Source organism: Hyla sarda, chromosome 8, assembly GCF_029499605.1.
Source record: "Hyla sarda isolate aHylSar1 chromosome 8, aHylSar1.hap1, whole genome shotgun sequence".
Taxonomy (NCBI): domain Eukaryota; kingdom Metazoa; phylum Chordata; class Amphibia; order Anura; family Hylidae; genus Hyla; species Hyla sarda.
The window spans coordinates 132,544,543-132,567,026 of record NC_079196.1 but is presented as its reverse complement, the minus strand read 5'-3'; the positions used below and the strand labels follow the sequence as shown (position 1 = coordinate 132,567,026).

The window sequence follows — 22,484 nt, the reverse complement described above, 5'->3', positions numbered from 1 at the left end:
CCATGGCGGAGATGGGAGACCATACTGAAAGGGCCTTTGACACCCAGGCTGAAACAAAAGCAGGAAGAACCTGCTGTCTCAAAGGCAAGGTTTGCCAAAGTCTCCACCTTCATGTCCGCTGGATCCTTAAAGGCAGCATCAGCCAACAGCCGGGTAGGCGACTTAGAGAGGCGGGAGACCAGTAGATCCACAGTTGGAGAGGAGGTCCATCGAGCAGGTCCATGGCGAAGTGATACCGCGCTTGAACCTTCTTGACAGGGTGCCTCCAGGCGGATACCAGCAGGGCGTAAAATTCAGCGTGAGAGCTGAAAGTCTTAGGTGCCGATCGGGCACAAAGAAAGGAGACTTCTGGAGCCACGTTCGAAGTTCCTGGGTCCTTTAGATGGAAGGTGTGTCTTATGACCGAAACTAATGAGTAAACCACATCAGGCATCCGTGCGTTCCTTTGAGTCAGAGGCCAAATCAGAAACCTCATCCACAAGTCCTCCAGTTGAATGGGAATGAGGTGAGGCAGCCCTGGAAGAGGTCGGACATGATGAGAGGAAACTTCTGGACCACGTCCGAAGTTCCTGGGTCCTTCAGCTGGAAGGTGTCTCTTATGGCCGAAACTAATGAGTACACCACATCAGGCATATCTGTGCTATCCTCTGTGAAAGGAAACTTCTGGAGCCACATCCGAAGTTCCTGGGTCCTCTAGATGGAAGGTGTCTCTTATGGCCGAAACCAATGAGTGCACCATGTCAGATGTATCCAATCGGAAACTCCATCCACAAGTTCTCCAGGTCAAAGGGAACGAGGGGAGTTAGATGAAATACCTTTATGACGCTTGCGAGAGCGGTTGGTACAGGGGGAGAGCGGGTCCCTCTGGAGGGCCGGTGTAGGGCGGACCTCTGCAAGGCTGTCACCACAGAATGGGAGACCTGAGCCAAGTCGATATAGACTGAGAGAGTGGTAGAAATAGTAGGGGAAGCAGTGGTGCAGGCGGAACGAGTGGGTTTAGCAGAACCAAGTATAGCAGAATTGCTAACCCCTGCAAAAACAATAGATGACCAGGCCGGACATATCCATTTTTATATATTTATTTATTAAAATTTATTAATTTTTTTATTTTATTTTTTTAAAGAAACTGCTCACTCAGTGTATGTGTCCCCAATAAGGTAGCAGCTGTGAGGAGCGCTGCACGGCTGAGGGGGGAGAGTGAGGCAGAAGAAAGCTTAGCCAATGAGAAGAGAGAGAGAGACCGGCCTAGCCAAAGGGCGCCACTCATTGGCCCTCAGAAACCCTTTGCACTCGCTTAGCGCTTGTAACGCCGAGCGCTCCGGGTCCCACTGCTTCCCCAGAGCGCTCGCGGCGTTACTCTGCTTGCAGTGCTCCAGTAGGCGCTGCTGACCGAGAGCGCTGCTACCCTATCACCGGAGGGGATGCGATCCGTGGGACGGGACGTGCCCGTTCACGGATCGCATCCCATGTCCCTTCTCACCCGCTCCGTCCTTCCTCTGTCCCTGCCCGGCGCGCGCGGCCCCGCTCTCTAGGGCGCGCGCGCGCCGGCTCTCTGAAATTTAAAGGGCCAGTGCACCACTAATTGGTGCCTGGCCCAATCTAGTCTAATCACTGTTTCCCCTATAAAACAGCACTTCCCCTTCCTGTCCCTGACGGATCTTGTTGCCTAGTGCCTAGTGAAAGCGTTCCAGTGTGTCCTTGCCTGTGTTTCCAGTATCTCTGCTGTTGCCCCTGACTACGAACCTTGCCACCTGCCCTGACCTTTCTGCTACGTCTGACCTTGCCTTGCCTTGTCCTTTTGTACCGCGCCATCTCAGCCGCCAGAGAGGTTGAGTCGCTACTGGGAGGAATGACCTGGGGGTTACCTGCCGCAGCAAGTCCATCCCGCTTTGCGGCGGGCTCTGGTGAATACCAGTAACCCCTTAGACTCCGTTCCCCTGGTACGGCCCACGCCATCACCTCTCTGGTTCAGAGGATCCACTTCCAGTGTTCTCACCAGCCGCTTGCCCGGATCCTGACAGTAGATCCAGCCATGGATTCAGCTGAGGTGCCGCTACCTAGCCTTGGAGACCTTTCCTCCGTTGTGGCCCAACAGTCTCAACAAGTAGTCCAACAAGGACATCAGTTGTCACAACTGACTGCAATGGTTCAGATACTTCTGCCTCTACAGCCATCTTCTCCGCCAGTTCCTCAACTGCAAGCTGCCGCTTCCAGCACCAGAGTCCGTCTTTCTCTTCCGGATAAGTTTGATGGGGACTCTAAGTTGTGCCGTGGCTTCCTGACCCAATGTTCTCTGCACTTGGAGCTATTGGCTGACCAGTTTCCCACAGAACGATCTAAGGTGGCATTCGTGGTCAGCTTATTCTCTGGAAAGGCGTTGTCTTGGGCCACTCCGCTTTGGGACCGCAACGATCCTGCCACCGCTTCAGTCCAAACCTTCTTCTCAGAAATACGCTCTGTTTTTGAGGAACCAGCCCGGGTTTCTTCTGCCGAGACGGCCTTGTTGAATCTTGTTCAAGGAAACTCTTCAGTGGGCGATTACGCCATTCAGTTCCGGACTCTTGCCTCAGAATTAGCCTGGAATAATGAGGCTCTCTGCGCGACCTTCAAGAAGGGTTTATCCAGCCACATCAAAGATGTTCTGGCCTCACGAGAGATACCCTCAACCCTGTCTGAACTAATCCATTTGGCCACCCGCATTGATATGCGTTTTTCAGAAAGGCGACAGGAGCTACGCCAAGAAAAGGATCTCGTTCACACCAGGCGGTTTTCCCGCCCAACACCTCTCTTCCAGCATCCGCTGCAACCTGTGACTGTGCCTTCCGCCGAGGATCGGTCTCGCCTGACCCAATTTGAGAGGACTCGCCGCAGGAATGAGAACCTTTGCCTTTACTGTGCGAGCTCCGAGCATTTCCTGAAGGACTGTACTATTCGTCCTCCGCGTCTGGGAAGACGCACGCACCTAGTAAACGTGGGAGAGGCGTTACTGGGTGTGGATTCTACCTCTCCACGCTTAACTATTCCTGTACGGATTTCTTTGCCTGCTAAATCTGCCTTTTCTGCCGTGGCCTTTCTGGACTCAGGTTCAACAGGTAACTTCATTGAGGCCTCATTAGTCAACAGATTCAACATCCCTGTGACCCGTCTCGACAAGCCTCTCTTAATTTCTTCTGTCAGTGGACAGAATCTGGACTGTACCGTGTGCTATCGCACTGTGCTCTTGCGCATGAAAGTAGGTGTCCTCCATCATGAGGAGATTGAATTTTTTGTGCTTCCCAACTGTACTTCTCAAGTTTTACTAGGCTTGCCTTGGCTCCAGCTCCACTCTCCTACTCTCGACTGGTCTTCTGGGGACATTAGAAGTTGGGATCCTACCTGTCACCTGCGATGCCTTAAGACCTTACCCATCAGTCAAGTAACCATCGCTTCTTCTCTGCCAGGCCTGCCTAAGGCCTACCAGGAATTTTCCGATGTTTTTTGTAAAAAGCAAGCAGAGGTCTTACCTCCACACAGACCCTTTGACTGCCCTATTGACTTGCTTCCTGGTACTTCTCCACCGCGTGGCAGGATTTATCCGCTCTCTGCCCCAGAGACCCAAGCCATGTCCGAGTATATTCAAGAAAATCTAAAAAAAGGATTTACCAGAAAATCTTCGTCTCCTGCTGGAGCAGGATTCTTCTTCGTTGCTAAGAAAGATGGAACCCTGCGCCCATGCATCGATTACCGCGGTTTAACTAAAATTACCGTTAAGAATCGTTACCCACTCTCCCTTATCTCTGAATTGTTTGACCGTCTGCGGGGAGCGAAAATTTTTACCAAACTCGATCTAAGAGGGGCTTATAATCTTATCCGTATACGTGAAGGAGACGAGTGGAAAACTGCATTCAACACCCGTGACGGACATTTTGAGTATCTTGTCATGCCTTTCGGCCTTTGCCACGCCCCAGCAGTTTTCCAGGACTTTGTCAATGAGATTTTTCGTGACTTGCTATATACTTGTGTAGTGGTCTACCTGAATGACATTCTTATTTTTTCTTCTAACCCTGAGGAACATCGCCTCCATGTCCGTCAGGTGTTACAGCGCCTACGCAAAAATCACCTTTACGCTAAGATAGAAAAGTGTCTCTTTGAACGCAGTAGTCTACCTTTCTTGGGTTACATTGTGTCCAGCCAAGGCCTTCAAATGGATCCTGTCAAACTCTCTGCGGTTCAGGATTGGCCACGCCCCTCTGGATTGCGAGCTATCCAACGCTTTCTCGGGTTCGCTAATTACTATCGTCAATTTATTCCCCACTTCTCCACCGTCGTTGCTCCTATTGTAGGGTTGACCAAAAAGGACGCAAACCCTAGGTCCTGGCCATCTATGGCGGAGGAGTCCTTTAATCTGCTCAAGGCTTCCTTCGCTTCTGCACCTGTCCTGTCCAGGCCTGACCCCTCAAAGCCTTTTATCCTTGAAGTAGATGCTTCTTCTGTTGGTGCCGGTGCCGTTTTAACTCAAAAGACCACTACTGGGAAAAATCGCACGTGTGTCTTTTTCTCCAAGACCTTCTCTCCTGCAGAAAAAAATTATTCGATTGGAGATCGTGAGCTTTTAGCTATTAAATTGGCACTCGAGGAGTGGAGACATCTTTTAGAAGGGTCCCTGCATCCCATCATAATTTACACGGACCATAAAAATTTATCGTATCTCCAGACTGCCCAGCGATTAAATCCTCGCCAAGCTAGATGGACATTGTTTTTTGCCCGCTTCAATTTTGAAATTCATTTTCGTCCAGCTGACAAGAACGTTAGAGCTGACGCACTATCACGTTCCACCGATGTTTCCGAATCTGAAGCCCCTCCACAGCACATCATACCTCCTGAGTGTCTCATCTCCTCCGCACCTACCACTCTTGTGCAAGTTCCTCCAGGGAAGACCTTTGTACCTTCACGTCTTCGCCACAAAATTCTTAAATGGGGTCATTCTTCTCTTTTGGTCCGGACATGCTGGTGTCAAGAAGTCGAGCAGTTGATTTCCAGACACTATTGGTGGCCCACCTTGCAGAAGGATGTGACCGATTTTGTTCGGGCTTGTACTACCTGTGCCCGTGACAAGGCTCCACGCCAGAAGCCGGCAGGTCTCCTCCTTCCTTTACCTGTACCTGAACAGCCATGGTCCCATATTGGTATGGACTTCATCACCGATCTGCCACCTTCCCGCAATAATACAGTCATCTGGGTGGTCGTTGATCGTTTTTCTAAAATGGCTAATTTTGTTCCTCTGCCGGGTCTTCCTTCTGCGCCTCAATTGGCGAAACAATTTTTTCTTCATATTTTTCGATTTCACGGGCTTCCCACGCACATCGTTTCAGACAGAGGCGTCCAGTTTGTTTCTAAATTTTGGAGGGCACTCTGCAGTCAATTAAAAATCAAACTAAATTTTTCTTCTGCTTACCACCCTCAATCCAACGGTCAAGTGGAAAGAGTAAATCAGATACTTGGTGACTACCTGGGACATTTTGTCTCCTCTCGCCAAGACGATTGGGTGGACCTCTTGCCCTGGGCTGAATTTTCGTACAATTTTAAAAACTCTGAGTCTTCTTCCAAATCCCCATTTTTTGTGGTGTACGGCCGTCACCCGCTTCCCCCCTCCCTATCCCCACTTCCTCTGGGGTTCCTGCCGTTGATGAATTGACGCAAGATTTTTCTTCCATTTGGCGTGAGACTCAAAAGTCGCTTCTACTGGCCTCATCTCGAATGAAGGTGCATGCTGATAAAAAGAGAAGGGTTCCTCCGGTATTTTCCCCTGGTGACAAGGTATGGCTTTCTGCTAAGTATATATTCGATTCCGTGTACCCAGTTACAAGTTGGGCCCCCGATTTTTAGGGCCTTTCAAAGTCAAAAAACAAATCAACCCTGTCTCTTACCAACTTCATCTGCCCCCCTCTCTCTGTATTCCTAACTCCTTCCATGTCTCTCTACTCAAACCTGTTGTTCTTAACCGCTATTCTCCCAAAGTCATTCTTCCTGCTCCTGTCTCTGGATCCTCTGATATCTTCTCTGTGAAAGAGATTCTCGCCTCCAGGGTTGTCCGAGGTAAAAGATTTTTTCTTGTTGATTGGGAGAATTGTGGCCCCGAAGAGAGGTCCTGGGAACCCGAGATCAATATCCTTGATAAGGAACTCATTCGTAGATTTCTGGGTTCCAAAAAGAAGGGGAGACACAAGGGGGGGGGGTACTGTAACGCCGAGCGCTCCGGGTCCCACTGCTTCCCCGGAGCGCTCGCGGCGTTACTCTGCTTGCAGCGCTCCGGTCGGCGCTGCTGACCGAGAGCGCTGCTACCCTATCACCGGAGGGGATGCGATCCGTGGGACGGGACGTGCCCGTTCACGGATCGCATCCCATGTCCCTTCTCACCCGCTCCGTCCTTCCTCTGTCCCTGCCCGGCGCGCGCGGCCCCGCTCTCTAGGGCGCGCGCGCCGGCTCTCTGAAATTTAAAGGGCCAGTGCACCACTAATTGGTGCCTGGCCCAATCTAGTCTAATCACTGTTTTCCCTATAAAACAGCACTTCCTCTTCCTGTCCCTGCCGGATCTTGTTGCCTAGTGCCTAGTGAAAGCGTTCCAGTGTGTCCTTGCCTGTGTTTCCAGTATCTCTGCTATTGCCCCTGACTACGAACCTTGCCGCCTGCCCTGACCTTTCTGCTACGTCTGACCTTGCCTTGCCTTGTCCTTTTGTACCGCGCCATCTCAGCCGCCAGAGAGGTTGAGTCGCTACTGGGAGGAACGACCTGGGGGTTACCTGCCGCAGCAAGTCCATCCCGCTTTGCGGCGGGCTCTGGTGAATACCAGTAACCCCTTAGACTCCGTTCCCCTGGTACGGCCCACGCCATCACCTCTCTGGTTCAGAGGATCCACTTCCAGTGTTCTCACCAGCCGCTTGCCCGGATCCTGACAGCGCTGATTGGCAGAGAAAGGGACTGGCCGCATACAGAGAAGGAGAGAGAGAAGGATTCCCACGGCTGTGAGTGGGCGGGGCTAAAGCCTGACAAGGGCCCGTGGCCAGAAAAGGAAAATGGCTCTAATGGCGTCCTCGCTCCCATAAAGAAAAAACAAGCCAGCAGCTGTCGACAGGAGAGCAAGCTGTCGACAGGAGAGCAAGGCTGTTTTCCGGCGCAGTGAGCGATATGGCCAGAGATAGAGGCCGCGCTCACTGAGAGCGCAGGAGGAGTCGGCAGTGTTCCGCTGCCGAAATGAAATTAACTGCCCAAGTAGTGTCAGCGTCTAAATGAATAGACGCCGAAGAAAAGGAAAGACTTGCACAGTCCTACACCACTGATTTTAAGCCCCCATTGCCTGAAAGGGTTCCCCACAATTCAGGAGATAACAATAAAGAGGAGTGGGCTGAAGTAGGGGGTCTCCAGAGGATGAAGAATCCTAGGACCTGCAAGAAAAGGGGGAAATATACTCACCTTCAGTCAGAAGAACTTACCTAATGGAGTCTTCAGTCATGAAGTCTTCAGTCAGCATTTTGTCATCTGCATCATGCCGGGCTTGAAAAGCGAGACAAGCAGGGAAAGATTAGGGACCCGGACCCATGAGGTACAACCCCAGGCGCTGACCGTTGGCGAAAGGGGGTTAACAGTACATCCAAGATGCCTGCCACCTCTCGCAATGGGGAAACAGTGAACAGTGTTCCTGAGTCCCCACCTGAAAACAGGAAAGAAAAAGGAATAAAAAAAAAAAAAAACACACATTCCCTAACTAGGAAAATAAAAAATATGAGACCTGGTCTGGAGAGAACTCCAGACCGTGTCTACCTCCTTAGACACTAAGCTAAAACCGATTACCTCAGGTGCCTGTGGGCGGGTGTACCCTGCTGGGAGGAGCCGACTATGTTGCCATAGTGTCGAACCTCCTAGAGGCAGCAGCATATACCCCATGGTCTGTGTCCCCCAATGGAGCCGAAAGAGAAAGTTTTTATTTATTTATTTATTTATTTATTTGCAGCCGGGCACAGGAATAGTTAAAATTGTTTGCCACATATCTCCTTTAACATTTTTAAATTTTTTATTAAGAAGGAGGCTGGATGTGCTTGGGCAGGGATCCGCATGGTTAAGGGGCATGTCTTGAGAAAAAAAATTACTGCAATGACCATAATGGGGTATGCCCAGGTGTCAAGTGCTGGAAAAAAAAAGTGTGGGAAGTCACTCAAGATTTCTAATACACCCCCCCCCCCCCCACCCATTTTGCACAAAAAAAAAGCTACCAAAACCGTCCAAGCTAAAACTTTACATCCTGCACTGTACCAGCCTGTACCAGGCTTCTTACAGACCACAGGCATACAGCTGCCTACGGTTTATAAGAGTTTGGTAACAGGGCAAGACTTATTGCTCAGTCTCAGATTTTAACTGTATACAGATTATTTTTATTTTTTTATAACAGGTTAATGTCACGATCACACCCTATCAGTCCAGCCAAGATATTAAAGAGAGTGTGATGGTGCAAGGGTTAAGGCCACCAGACCTCTGGGTATCCACTACTAGTCCCAGCAAGTCACCAAATTAACCCTTAGCTAAACGTGTTTCCACCAGAGCTGCCTTCAAAAAGGTGAGCTCATATATTTAAAGATCAAAGACCAGAGCTGATTAATTAAACATTTAATCTGATAAAAGGTATCACAGTGCTATATATATAAATACAGAAACAAATGACATACAGGTATAAAAATGTATAAAAGAGTTTGGCAAGGCAAGTTGAGAAAACAAAAATGAAGTTCTTACAGCATGATGGTATAGCAGTCCTTGTCAGTGAGAGTCCAGCTCTTGTCAGCTTTTTGCACAGTCTTGAACAACAGTTGAGTTCAGCATTTTAAATCTTATCTCTGCTTCTGATCCCACCAAGTGGGGCATCTCTCTTCCTGACCCCTTATCTGTTTGATTATATGATGGGACCAGATTGCATGACTTTGCATGACAAACAGCCAGACCCCGAATAAAATGCAATACACAAACCCACAGTCTGAATGACCTCTCACCCCCAGGTCTTAGTTTATACACAGATACAATAAAAACACATGCATGTTTCCATAATCAGGCCTTGGGCCTTGTTATCCTATTAGGGGGCTGTTCACATCACCATTTAAACGTACGCTTAGAATATACAGAAAGGGTTAAAACAAAAGGAAAAATAGCCAGCACAACAACCTAATACACAGGTGCCCGCTGCTGTGGCAAATACAAAATGTACAAAAAAGAAACTTGCAACAGCACTCTTGGTCAAAAAATGGAGGCTCTTAGCGCACTTTTTGATCAAAAGAGTGCTGTTGCAACTTTCTTTTTTATACAGAAAGGGTTGCCAACACATACAGTGGTGTACTGGCAGTGGTCTATTTCACTTTAACGGCCTAAACGTAGACCACTAGTGACTAAGTTTTAGTCTATTTCCTTCATGTATATGTTTACCCTTGCAGCACTGTAAAGCACAGCAGACCACACTTTTTAGTCACACTAAGTAAACATTCTCATGCAGAAAATGGACTAAACATAGACATTAGCCCTTGACCCCATTTAACCTGTGTAGAGGTTAAAAAAAAAAAAAAAAAAAAAGAAAGGCCCAGAAGAGGCGCCTAGTGCATTACTCTAAAAAAAGGAGGAGGGGGGGGGGGGGGGGGAGATGGACCCAACTGTTAAGTGGGGGAAGTCGGAGACCATATAAAATGGCTGCTCACCTTGGCCCAGATTTATCAAACTGTGTGAGAGAAAATATAGAGTGATTTTCCCCCAGTAACCAATCACAGCTCAGGTAACTAGTTGAGGTAAAGTGAAAGCTGAGCTGTGATTGGTTCATGTGGGAAAATCTCTCTATTTTTTCTCTGGCACAGCTTGATAAATCTGGGCCCTTGAGCGTATTTTACATATGCACATAACCTTATGCAGAGGTACAATGGAAGCGGATCCCGTGCAAGCCCAGAGGTCCCAGGAAGTATCCAATAGAAATCCTGTAGTGTAGCTCAATAGATAGTGAAGAAAATGACCTTTGGAATAGGCGCCCAGGTGTCCAAGGAAATCTCACAACCAAGTCAGGGATTTGAAATAAAAGTAGCTTGTTTATTAAATAAATAAAACAATAACATGTTTCGGGTGTAGAAACCCCTTCTTCAGATTGGTAAAGTGATGCACTTAACCAATCTGAAGAAGGGGTTGCTACACCCCAAAACGCATTATTGTTTTATTTATTTAATAAACAAGCTACTTTTACTTCACATCCCTGACTTGGTTGTGACACCTTGGACACCTGGGCGCCTATTCCAAAGGTCATTTTCTTCACTGTCTATTGACTATGTTTAGGCAACTAAAGTAAATGGGGGCATTGCCACTACACTGCAGTATATCTGTTTGACAGAATATATACCCAAAGTGTAAGGTTAAATCATGATGTGAATATTTAGTACAGTGTTTCCCAACCAGGGGGCCTCCAGGCTGTCCATGAATGCTGGGAGTTGTAGTTTTGCAACATCTGGAGGCACCCTGGTTGGGAAACACTGATATAGAACCATATATAGTAGCCAGAAAAGGAGAGAACAGAGGTAACTACTGCCCCCTACCCCCACTTCTACAAATATTCCAATATACGGTGACCATATAATGGTACATATCAGCTGCACACAGGCTCTGCAGACCATGTAGCGATTACATACAGTTACATCAGGTGACTCGCATGTGACGTCTTCTCTGATCAGAGTCGATTAAGTTCCTTTTTCTTCTCTATCCGGAATCAGAATGTCATTAAGATTAATTCCAGCCACAATTCGTCGCCACAGAACCTGCAAGACAAACATTTTAGGCTCTGCACTTTTCCAGCACCTAAAGTGGCCAAAACAATAATAATGCCCCCCTGTAGAGATTACCAGCCCTCCTGTATAGCCCTATATAGCAGTAGGCCCCAATCGAAGTTAGTTACCATCACAGTCCGACTCCACAGTAGTGGCTGTTCTGCTCTTCATTGGTGGGCAGCGGAGGGCCTGGTGTATTCTACCAGACATGAATGTCTCAGCACCTCTAGTCCCAGCAGCCATTGCCCTGTTAAAGTGGTAGAGGGCAGCTAAATTCCTAATGTGGTTACTTTTTTTGTGTTTTGTTTTTTTACTCTATAACCCATTTCGCCATCCACAGACCCATATGAGGCTTGTTTTTGCAAGACCAATTGTACTTTAACACACCTATTTAGAACAAAATGAACCACAATCTGAGTATGAAAAATGTATACATCTCTTTATTAAGGCAAACAAAAATATATATGACAACTTTACAAATACACTTGAAACGTAGACTGCACCAAGTTCATACAATGAATAGGCAAAATGGTTTGGCACCCCTTATGAATTGTTTTTTTACTTTGCTCAGGTCTCTCCTTGTAACAGTTTTTGCATTATTGATAGTTATTATGCTTTGTACCTGATCTAGTCTTCCATTTTCGGCTTTACTCCTAAGGGTTAAGCCACCTTGCATATTCATTGTATGTTCTTGGTGCAGTCTATGTTTTAAGTGTATTTGTAAAGTTTTCATATATTTTTGTATGCCTTAATAAAAAGATGTATACATTTTTCATACTCAGATTGTGGTGCATTTTGTTATGAATAGGTGTGTTATATTGTATATGCAACCTTTACCTACAGGTTGCTAAAGGGTTTTGTTCTATTTTTTTGGTGAATATATACCAATTGTACTTTGTAATGACATCACTCATTTTACTATAAAATCTATGGCGCAACCAAATTGTGAGGGAAATTGAAGGGCATTTGGTTCATTGAAGTGTATTTGGAGTGCACTTTATGGTAAAAATGATATACCATCTTTATTCTGTGGGTCAATATGATTAAAACGATACCCATGCTTACATGCTTTTCTATTATTGTACTGCTTTAAAAAAAAAAAAAAAAAAACTTTTTTAATTTTCCCTATACGGGGCTGTATGAGGGCTAATTTTTGGCGCCATGATCAGTACCACTTTTGCATATAAAAGGCTTTGATCACTTTTATATTCAAATTATTCTGGGTTGTGATGTGGACATTGGCATTATTTTACATTTACACCGTTCACCGTATGGGATCATAAACATTATATTTTAAATAGTTCGGATATTTTCACATGCAGTAATACCAAATATGCAGGGTTTTTTATTTTTTTTATTTAAAAAACAGAAAAAGGGAACAATTTAAATCTTTATTAAGGGAGGGGCTTATGCGTGTTTTCCCAACAAACAAAAAAATAATTTTTTTTTTATTGGTTTACTTTCTCTTTTTTAGGTCCCCGATAGGGAACTTTTACATGTGATGTTCAGATTGCTTACACTGAGTAATGCTTCGCTGTTGTATAGCATTACTCAGTGTTATTAGTGATCTGCTAGTAGAGCCTGGCTCAGCAGACTATCAGCTGATTGGAGCCGGTGTGAGGTGGAATTTTGCGACCCATGCAAACGTGTGACCGCTGGAGGTTGCACGTCTGAATGAGATAAATAAGCCACGCCACCTCATCTCCCCCTCCCGGAGGAAAGATGGCAGAGCAGTGGAGAGAGAACGTACACTGCTCCTCATCTCCCTCCCCCTGTTCTGCCTGTGGAGGACACTAGTTTCCATGGGGAAAAGAAAACAAAGCAGGGGGAGGATGACAAAGTGCACGGGCTGGGGATGTATACACTGCAGGGGCTGGGGAATAAATCTCCGACTGGGGATGATTTCTATGTGATAGAGGAGGGAGGAAGGGGGAGGGGGGGGGGAGGACTCCTGAATGACACATGCTGGGACTTTTTAGTCCCTGTTAGGTGTGTGTATGCTAGTGTTTCCCAGCCAGGGAATGCTGGGAGTTGTAGTTCTAGAACAACTGGAGGCACCCTGGTTGGGAAACATTGGTGTATGCCCTGTAGAGGTGTGGTGAACTACAACTCCCAGGAGACTACTGAGACAATAGAGTTGTGGTGAACTACAATCCCCAGGAGACTACAGAGGCAGCATGCTGGTGTTATACCGCAGACTGAAGACTTCTGAATGGCACATGCTGGGAGTTGTAGTCCCTTTTGTGTGTGTATGCCAGTGTATCCCAACCAGGGCTGAGTTATATTAGTGTGCTGTGTATAACACTGTATATATGTATACACACACACACACTAATAGCCGTATTAGTCCATTTGAATCCAAAATGATACTGTTTTTTTGACTCGACATAAAACCAATAAAAACCAATAAAAAAGGTATTACAAGATAATGCAACATTTTTTGATTTGCATCTATATATTATATATATATATTAGTGTGCTGTATATAACGCAGGTTTCCTGGGGGGGGGGGAGGACGAACTGCACGGGCTGGTTTCTGTTTTTTCATGGGGTGTTCATTAGTCGCATAAAGAGGACATAGAAATGCATGGAGTTTGTACATGACATGAACATCACTGTATGAACCCTGTGCATTTCTATGTCAGCATTCATACAGGGACATAGAAATAAATGCACAGGGTTCATACAGGGAAGCAGAAATGCACAGGGTTCATACAGGGAAGCAGAAATGCACAGGGTTCATACAGGGGAGCAGAAATGCACAGGGTTCATACAGGTAAGCAGAAATGCACAGGGTTCATACAGGGAAGCAGAAATGCACAGGGTTCATACAGGGAAGCAGAAATGCACAGGGTTCATACAGGGAAGCAGAAATGCACGGGGGTTCATACAGGGAAGCAGAAATGCACGGGGGTTCATACAGGGAAGCAGAAATGCACGGGGGTTCATACAGGGAAGCAGAAATGCAGGGGGTTCATACAGGGAAGCAGAAATGCATGGGGCTCATACAGGGAAGCAGAAATCGTTCAGCAGGCATCCCGTGCCAATGCCTGGGGGGCTCCTGAGCCCCCCATGTTGGTCAATTCAGACCGGAGATTTGCGGCGATTCCAGGTCATATGGGTCTCCGATGACCCGGTAAATAAGGATGTTCGGGGCTGTCCAAGACAGCTTCGATCACCCTAAAGTGTGAGGAGTGATGTGGCAGGGGTGCCACCCCTCCTATCTCTGCTATTATAGCAGATCAGGGAGGTGGCGCGAGTGTTAAAAGTTCATTTCCCCTGCTCTGCCCACCCACGGTAGTCCGGGCAGAGCGGGGAGAACTGTGATGTGAGCAGCGGTGGAGGTCCCTTACTGATTGCGGGCACCGATCATTCTCTAGGTGTGGCGGGCAGCGATTGTGCTGTTGACGGGAGCCAGGAGGTGAGAGTACTTGCCTAGCAACATCTGGAGGGCCACAATTTGGAGATCACTGTGCAGTGGTCTTTAAATTGTAGCCATCCAGATCTTGCATGACTACAACTCCCAGCATGCACTGACAGCAAATGGCTGTCTGGGCATGCTGAGAGTTGTATTTGTGTGCCTCCAGCTGTTGTATATCTACAACACCCAGCATGCCCTTCGGCGATCGGTGCATGCTTGTAGTTGTAGTTTTGCCACAGCTGGAGGCACACTGGTGAGGAAACACCCAGTTTGGTAACAGAACCTAACTCAGTGTTTCCCCCATCAGTGTGCCTCAAACTGTTGAAAAACTACAATTCCCAGCATGTATGGTCTGTCACTGCATGCTGGGAGTTGTAGTTATGCAAGATCTGGATGGCCACAATTTAGAGACCACTGCACAGTGATCTCCTAACTGTGGCCCTCCAGATGTTGCTAGGCAAGTACTCACCTCCTGGCTCCCGTCAACAGCACAATTGCTGCCCGCCACACCTAGAGGAGGATCGCCGCCAGCAATCGGTAAGGGACCTCCACCGCTGCTCACATCACAGTTCCCCCGCTCTGCCCGGACTACCGTGGGTGGGTAGAGCGGGGGGAAATGATCTTTGACCTACGCGTCATCTCCCCGACCTGCTATTGGTTGGTCGCTTCTGACCGCATCACTGCCACCTCACTCCTATCACTTCAGGGTGATCGAAGCTGTCTTGGATAACCCCGAACACCCTTATCTACCGGGTCACCGGAGACCCATATGACCCAGAACCGCCGCAAATCTCCGGTCTGAATTGACCAACATGGGGGGGGGGGGCTCAGGAGCCCCCTAGGCATTGGCACGGGATGCCTAGGGGTTCACAACCCTTGGTCCTAGACCGGTTAATGATTTAATCTAAAACTCCACTTGCAGAATTCTGCAAGTGTAGATTTCAATTGGTGGCCGTGCAAACCCCGTGCATCTCTGCTTCCCTGTATGAACCCCGTGCATCTCTGCTTCCCTGTATGAACCCTGTGCATTTCTACATCCCTGTATGAATGCTGACATAAAAATGCACAGGGTTCATACAGTGATGTTCATGTCATGTACAAACCCCATGCATTTCTATGTCCTCTTTATAAGGCTAATGAACACCCCATGAAAAAACAGAAACCAGCCCGCGCATTTCGTTCTCCCCCTTGCAGCCCCAGGAAACCTGCATTATACACAGCACACTAACATATACATATACAGTGTTATACACAGCACACTAATATAACTCAGCCCTGGTTGGGATACACTGGCATACACACACACACACAAAAGGGACTACAACTCCCAGCATGTGTCATTCAGGAGTCTTCAGTCTGCGGTATAACAACACCAGCATGCTGCCTCTGTAGTCTCCTGGGGGTTGTAGTTCCCCACAACTCTATTGTCTCAGTCTCCTGGGAGTTGTAGTTCAGCACACCTCTACAGGACATACACCAGTGTTTCCCAACCAGGGTGTCTCCAGGTGTTCCAGAAATACAACTCCCAGCATTGCCTGGTTGGGAAACACTAGCATACACACCCCCATCCCTCCTCCACATAGAAATAATCCCCAGTCAGAGATTTATTCCCCAGCCCCTGCAGTGTATACATTAGGGATCGACCAATTATAGGATTCGCCGATATTATCGGCCGGTATTCACGATTTTTTAAGTTATCGGCATCTAATCTTGCCAATAATGTGTCCACCGCGTGCGATACCATGTCCTGTGCGGCCCCACTCCCCCGATACCTGCTCCTCTCCGCTGTCCCGTTCTCCCGATCGCATCATGGCGTCCTATGGAGGAGCATGTGACATACACGTCACTCCTCCCCTGCGTCCAGCTTAACGCTACGGAGGAAGCAGAGTGACGTGTAAGTCACTGTTAGGATTCGGCAGGCTGGATGTGGATCCTCTGTGTCAGCGAGGGTTTGGCGAGGACCGTGTCGGTGGACCGGTTCTAGGTTGCTATTGGTATTCACCAGAGCACGCCGCAAAGCGGGATGGTCTTGCTGCGGCGGTAGCAACCAGGTCGTATCCACCGGCAACGGCTCAACCTCGCTGACTGCTGAGAAGGCGTGGGACAGGAGGACTAGACAGAGGCAAGGTCTGACGTAGCAGAAGGTCGGGGCAAGGTTCGTAGTCAATGGCGATAGCAAGAGGTCAGGAACACTGGTAAGGCAAACACTATAAACGCTTTCTCTGGCACAAGGCAACAAGATCCGGCAAAGCAGTGAAGGGGAAGTGAGGTTACAGGGATGTGGAAATTCTATCGCCCGACGCCCGGGACAAGTAGTTTTGGGCGCCGGGCAGGTGAATTGTTTATAGATTTAGCCCTGTATCGGGCTAGCAGGGACAGATCGACGTCCCCCTTATTTTTCTTTAATGCCTGTGTGAGGCGCAGGAGCCGATGCCAGTCTACACCTCACACCGGCGCTCAGGGTGTATGGAGGGGCGGCGACCTCCAGCTGACTGCAGAGTCCCCTTATCTCCCCTCCCGGAGGATGGACGGAGCTCAGAAGACACAGCAGGGTGAGAGAAAGGACGTAGACAGCTCCGTGCACAGCTCCATCCCCCGCACACAGCTCTATCCCTCCCCCTCCCCTGTCTCCACAGGACCTAATCCACCACGGGGAGGCTGCATGTTTGCACGGGGAAAACACAGAGCGGGGGAGGGGACGGGGAGGACGGAAATCTCACCTCACACCGGCCGGGACTATAGCTCTGATGTCCACTCATGGCGGCTCAGGTGAGGAGACCGAGAATGCAGGCGACAGGAAGGATGGTTGTATATGTATGGTGTGAGTGTATGTGTGATGTATGTAATGTATGATGTGTATAATGTCTGTGTGTGATGTGTATGTAATGTATGATGTGTATAATGTCTGTGTGTGATGTGTATGTAATGATAATGTGTGTTTGATGTCTGTGTGTGATGTGTATGTAATGTATAATGTGTGTATGATGTCTGTCTATGTGTGATGTGTATGTAATGTATAATGTGTGTATGATGTCTGTGTGTGATGTGTATGTAATGTATAATGTGTGTGAGATGTGTATATAATGTATAATGTGTGTGATGTGTATGTAATGTATAATGTGTGTGTGATGTGTATGTAATGATAATGTGTGTTTGATGTCTGTGTGTGATGTGTATGTAATGTATAATGTGTGTATGATGTCTGTCTATGTGTGATGTGTATGTAATGGATACTGTGTGTATGATGTCTATGTGTGATGTGTATGTAATGTATAATGTGTGTATGATGTCTATGTGTGATGTGCATGTAATGTATAATGTGTATGATGTCTGTCTATGTGTGATGTGTATGTAATGTATAATGTGTGTATGATGTCTATGTGTGATGTGTATGTAATGTATAATGTGTGTATGATGTCTATGTGTGATGTGTATGTAATGTATAATGTGTGTATGATGTCTGTCTATGTGTGATGTGTATGTAATGGATACTGTGTGTATGATGTCTATATGTGATGTGTATGTAATGTATAATGTGTGTATGATGTCTATGTGTGATGTGCATGTAATGTATAATGTGTGTATGATGTCTGTCTATGTGTGATGTGTATGTAATGTATAATGTGTGTATGATGTCTATGTGTGATGTGTATGTAATGTATAATGTGTGTATGATGTCTATGTGTGATGTGTATGTAATGTATAATGTGTGTATGATGTCTGTGTGATGTGTATGTAATGTATAATGTGTGTATGATGTCTGTCTATGTGTGATGTGTGTGTAATGTATGATGTGTGTATGATGTCTGTGTAATGTATGTGTGTATGATGTCTATGTGTGATGTGTATGTAATGTATAATGTGTGTATAATGTCTGTGTGTGATGTGTATGTAATGTATGATGTGTGTATGATGTCTGTCTATGTGTGATGTGTGTGTAATGTATGATGTGTGTATGATGTCCATGTAATGTATAATGTGTGTATGATGTCTGTCTAAGTTTGTGTGTATGCATGTGATGTATGATGTGGGGGGGGCAGCGGTGGGTGTATGTATGATGTGTGCATATGTATGGTGTGAGTGTGTGTGATGTGTGTATGTAATGTATGATGTGTGGGGGGGGGCGGCGGGTGAGGTCTGTCTAAGTGTGATGTGTGTATGTTTATGATGTGGGGGGGCAGCGGCGGGTGTATGTAGGATGTGTGTATGAATGGTGTGAGTGTATGTGTGATGTGTGTATGTATGTAATGTATGATGTGGGGGGGGGGGGGCACTGCTGCCGCCGCCGCCAGTTGTGCCATCTAATTTTATTTTTAGTGGCTTCTGGTCACCCGCAGTAAATTTCACCCCCAGAATCCTCCCCTTCATACTCACCCGCCGACCAAGAGCCCCACGGATGCACGCAAACACGCCTGAACCAAAACTACAACTCCCAGCATGTTAGACAATAACCTAATCTGTAGAACTATAAAGTGCAACATGCTGGGAGTTGTAGTTTTGATTCGGGTCAGCTGCAGAGCCATAGGCTGCATCAGGGCATGCTGGGTGTTGTAGTTGCTAACTGTAATTCCCAGTATTCCTTGACACAGACTATGGCTCTGCAGCTGATACGAACCAAAACTACAACTCCCAGCATGTTACACAATAACCCTATACAGTGCAACATGCTGCAACACCCACACAACCATAGGCTGCATCAGGGCATGCTGGGTGTTGTAGTTACTAACTGCAATTCCCAGTATTCCTTGACACATCCTATGGCTCTGCAGCTGACATGGACCAAAACTACAACTCCCAGAATGTTACACAATAACCTTAACTGTACTACTATACAGTGCAACATGCTGCAACACCCACACAACCATAGGCTGTATCAGGGCATGCTGGGAGTTGTAGTTATCTACTAACTAAATGCAACTTCCAGCATTTTCTGGCACAAAATGCACCACATAAACTAGAGAAGCAGAACACCCCCCAGTAACACATAAGTCCCTATGACGACTGAAAAATAGTGATTAAAATATTTTAAAAAGTGCATACATGTGAATAAGCCCCTTTCCTAATAAAAGTTTCCAATTTTCTTTAAATAAAAATAGGGTAATGTAAAAAAATAAACATAAGTGGTATCGCTGCATGTGGAAATGTCCAGACTATTAAAATATAATGTTAATTAAACCGTATGGTGAACGGTGTAAATGTAAAAAATAGTCCAGAATTGTTCATTTTTGGTCACTTCATATGAGAAAATTTTTATAAGGTGATCAAAAAGTTATATCTAGACTTTTCTGGGCTTGGCTCGGGCGTAAAAGGAGCTACAGCTCTCCGGCCGCTAATATCCTGGCACGCTGCGATCACCTATTAAACCATTAGATCACCGCTGTCAGCAGTGTCTAAAGGAATCTTATATCCATCCCTGGTGGTCTAGTGGGGGGGATCAGACTATTTTGGTGGAAATTATTTTATCTACCAGGACAAGTGGATTTTCTTGAGGGACAAGTAGATTGTGTTCCACTTTAGTCCCTTGGACAAGTAGTTTTTTTTTTAATTTCCACACCCCTGGGTTATATGCGCAGGGAGCAGGTGGAGGCTAATTAGACTGATTTGGCCAGGCACCAATCATTGGTGCACTGGCCCTTTAAATCTTAGAGAGCTGGCGCACGCGCGCGCCCTAAGGAGCGGAGCCGTGCGCGCCAGGACGTGACAGCCGGGGACCGGGACAGGTGAGTGACTTGGGATGGGATTCGCGAGCGGGCGCGTCCCGCTATGCGAATCGCATCCCCGCGGCAGTGTCAGTGCAGCGCTCCCGGTCAGCGGGTCTGACAGGGGCGCTGCAGAGAGAGGAACGCCGCGAGCGCTCCGGGGAGGAGCAGGGACCCGGAGCGCTCGGCGTAACAGTCACATGCTCCTCCATAGGACGCCATGATGCACGGGACAGCGGAGCAGCAACACCAGAGGACAGCCGCAGATGAGCTGTCTACAAGAGGAGGGAGAGGGGGGGCCTGCTGTTTACAAGGGGCGAATATCGAGATAAGTTATCAGCTATCGGCCTGAAAGTTCACAGGTTATCCGTATCGGCTCTAAAAAATCAATATCGATCGATCCCTAGTATACATCCCCAGCCTGTGCACTTTGTCATCCTCCCCCTGCTTTGTTTTCTTTTCCCTGTAAAAACTTGTGTCCTCCGCAAGCAGGGGAGGGGAGATGAGGATCAGTGTACGTCCTCTCCTCCCTGCTCTGCCTTCTTTCCTCTAGGAGGGGGAGATGAGGGGGCGTGGCTTATTTCTCTCATGCAGACGTGCGACCTCTGGGCTCTGACTTCGCTCCTCCCAGCTCTAGCTTCGGAAAACTTTGAAGCTGAGGGGAAAAGCGGTCGCATGTGTGCATGGATCGCAAAATTCCACCTCGCACCAGGACCCACACTGAGCAGGTGAGAGGAATTTCGACAGGTGAGCAAACTGATTGGACCTCCGCATACATGTTGTGGGGTAGCCAATTGGTTTAGGGGGACAATGTCATGATTACGGCACTTAAGGGATTAATGAAGGAGAACAGCAAGAACGCCGTTCTGTCCTTGACTGTAAATGCACAGCTGCTTCATAGTTGGTCTGCTGCTCAGGATGTAAGTGTATTTCCTGGTGCATTAAGTACCAGGGCACCAAGATGTATATTTACATCCAATGGGGGAGATTTATTAACACCTATGCAGAGGATAAATTGACCAGTTACTCATAGCAACCGATCAGATCGCTTCTTTATTTTTTTAAAAGGCCTCTAAAAAAGCGATCTGATTGGTTGCCATGGGCAACTGCTCCACTTTTCCTCTGCACAGGTCTTAATATATCTCCCCAATGTTCTTAAGGGGTTATCATTCTGATAATACACTGTAACAAAAACCTCCTTATGTCCCTACCATCATGATAACACACTGTAAAACAAACTCATGTAATCTCACTCCTAGGTTGACACACTGTAACAAACCTCCTTGTCATATAATCTCCTTACTACTGGGGTGACACACTAACAAACCTCCTCCTCATGTAATCTCCTTACTACTGGGGTGACACACTGTACCAAACCTCCTCGTCATATAATCTCCTTACTACTGGGGTGACACACTGTAACAGATCCCCTCCTCATGTAATCTCCTTACTACTGGGGTGACACACTGTAACAGATCCCCTCCTCATGTAATCTCCTTACTACTGGGGTGACACACTGTACCAAACCTCCTCCTCATGTAATCACCTTACTACTGGGGTGACACACTGTACCAAACCTCCTCCTCATATAATCTCCTTACTACTGGGGTGACACACTGTAGCAAACCTCCTCATGTAATTACCCTACTACTGTGGTGACACACTGTAACAAATCTCCTTCCATGAAATTACCTTACTGTGGTACTGTGGTGACTTCTCCTCCAGCTCAGCCGCAGCTCCTCCACAGCATCACACAGGTCCTTAAGCCATGATCTTTCCTCTCCTCCACAGCTAAGCTCCGCCCCCAACATGTGATGGTGACATCATCACAGTTCCTACATCTCCAGCATCTAGCAGACTGGGCCGGGGAGCAGACGGAGGGAGGTTAAAGACAGATGTCGGTCCTACAGGACTAATGTAACAGGGACTGCGTCCTCTGGAAAAAGCAAAGGAACGCCGTCCCTGGGTATGCCCCATAAATAATCTAAATTTGCTTCCAAAAAAGGCTCTGACAGACTTTTCTGTCATTTTTGGATGTCTAGAGTCAAGATTAAATGAACAGTTTTCTTACATTTAATTGTCAGATGTGTCACTAAAGTATCAAAGATAACTAGGATACACCCTATTTAGGAATGTAGCTGAAAATGACCCATACAATTATGCAATTATGCAGAGCTCCTGCTCTGCATAATTGCTCCTGCTCTGCATTAAAAAAAATAAACATACTAAAGATACATTTTTGGAACAAAAAATAAAATAAAACACACACACACACAACATGAATGCTTATGTAGAAATATAGAATCACGTCCCCTTCCCTTTATCTACTTATACCTCTTCCCTTCACCTCCTTGGCAGAACAGGATGGACAGGTGTCTTTTCAACGGCACAAACTATGTAACTATGCTATAACGTAAAACCAGTTATCTAATATGATTGGAATTATAACGTCCATGGTATACACAGTTCTAAAAAGGATGCGAGGGCGGCGCTTCAGGAGATCAGTCAGACTTCTCTTGCGACAACACTGTGAAGCATCGCCCACACGATGTT

At 47.0% G+C, this 22,484-nt stretch overlaps 1 protein-coding gene across 3 annotated transcripts in view; it reads right to left on the bottom strand.

The window, feature by feature from the left end:
- The window catches only part of LOC130284872 (glutaminase kidney isoform, mitochondrial-like), a 1,293,621-nt gene that overhangs the window by 1,270,424 nt on the left and 713 nt on the right, over positions 1-22,484 (bottom strand). The window contains exon 1 of one of the 3 annotated variants that reach the window (XM_056535755.1): positions 21,624-21,757. The exons of the other annotated variants lie outside the window; for them this stretch is intronic. Coding sequence (XP_056391730.1) covers positions 21,624-21,742 — 119 coding nt within the window. The 5' untranslated portion in view covers positions 21,743-21,757. Of the gene's footprint in view, positions 1-21,623; positions 21,758-22,484 lie in introns of those variants that run through there. 3 annotated transcript variants of the gene reach the window in all.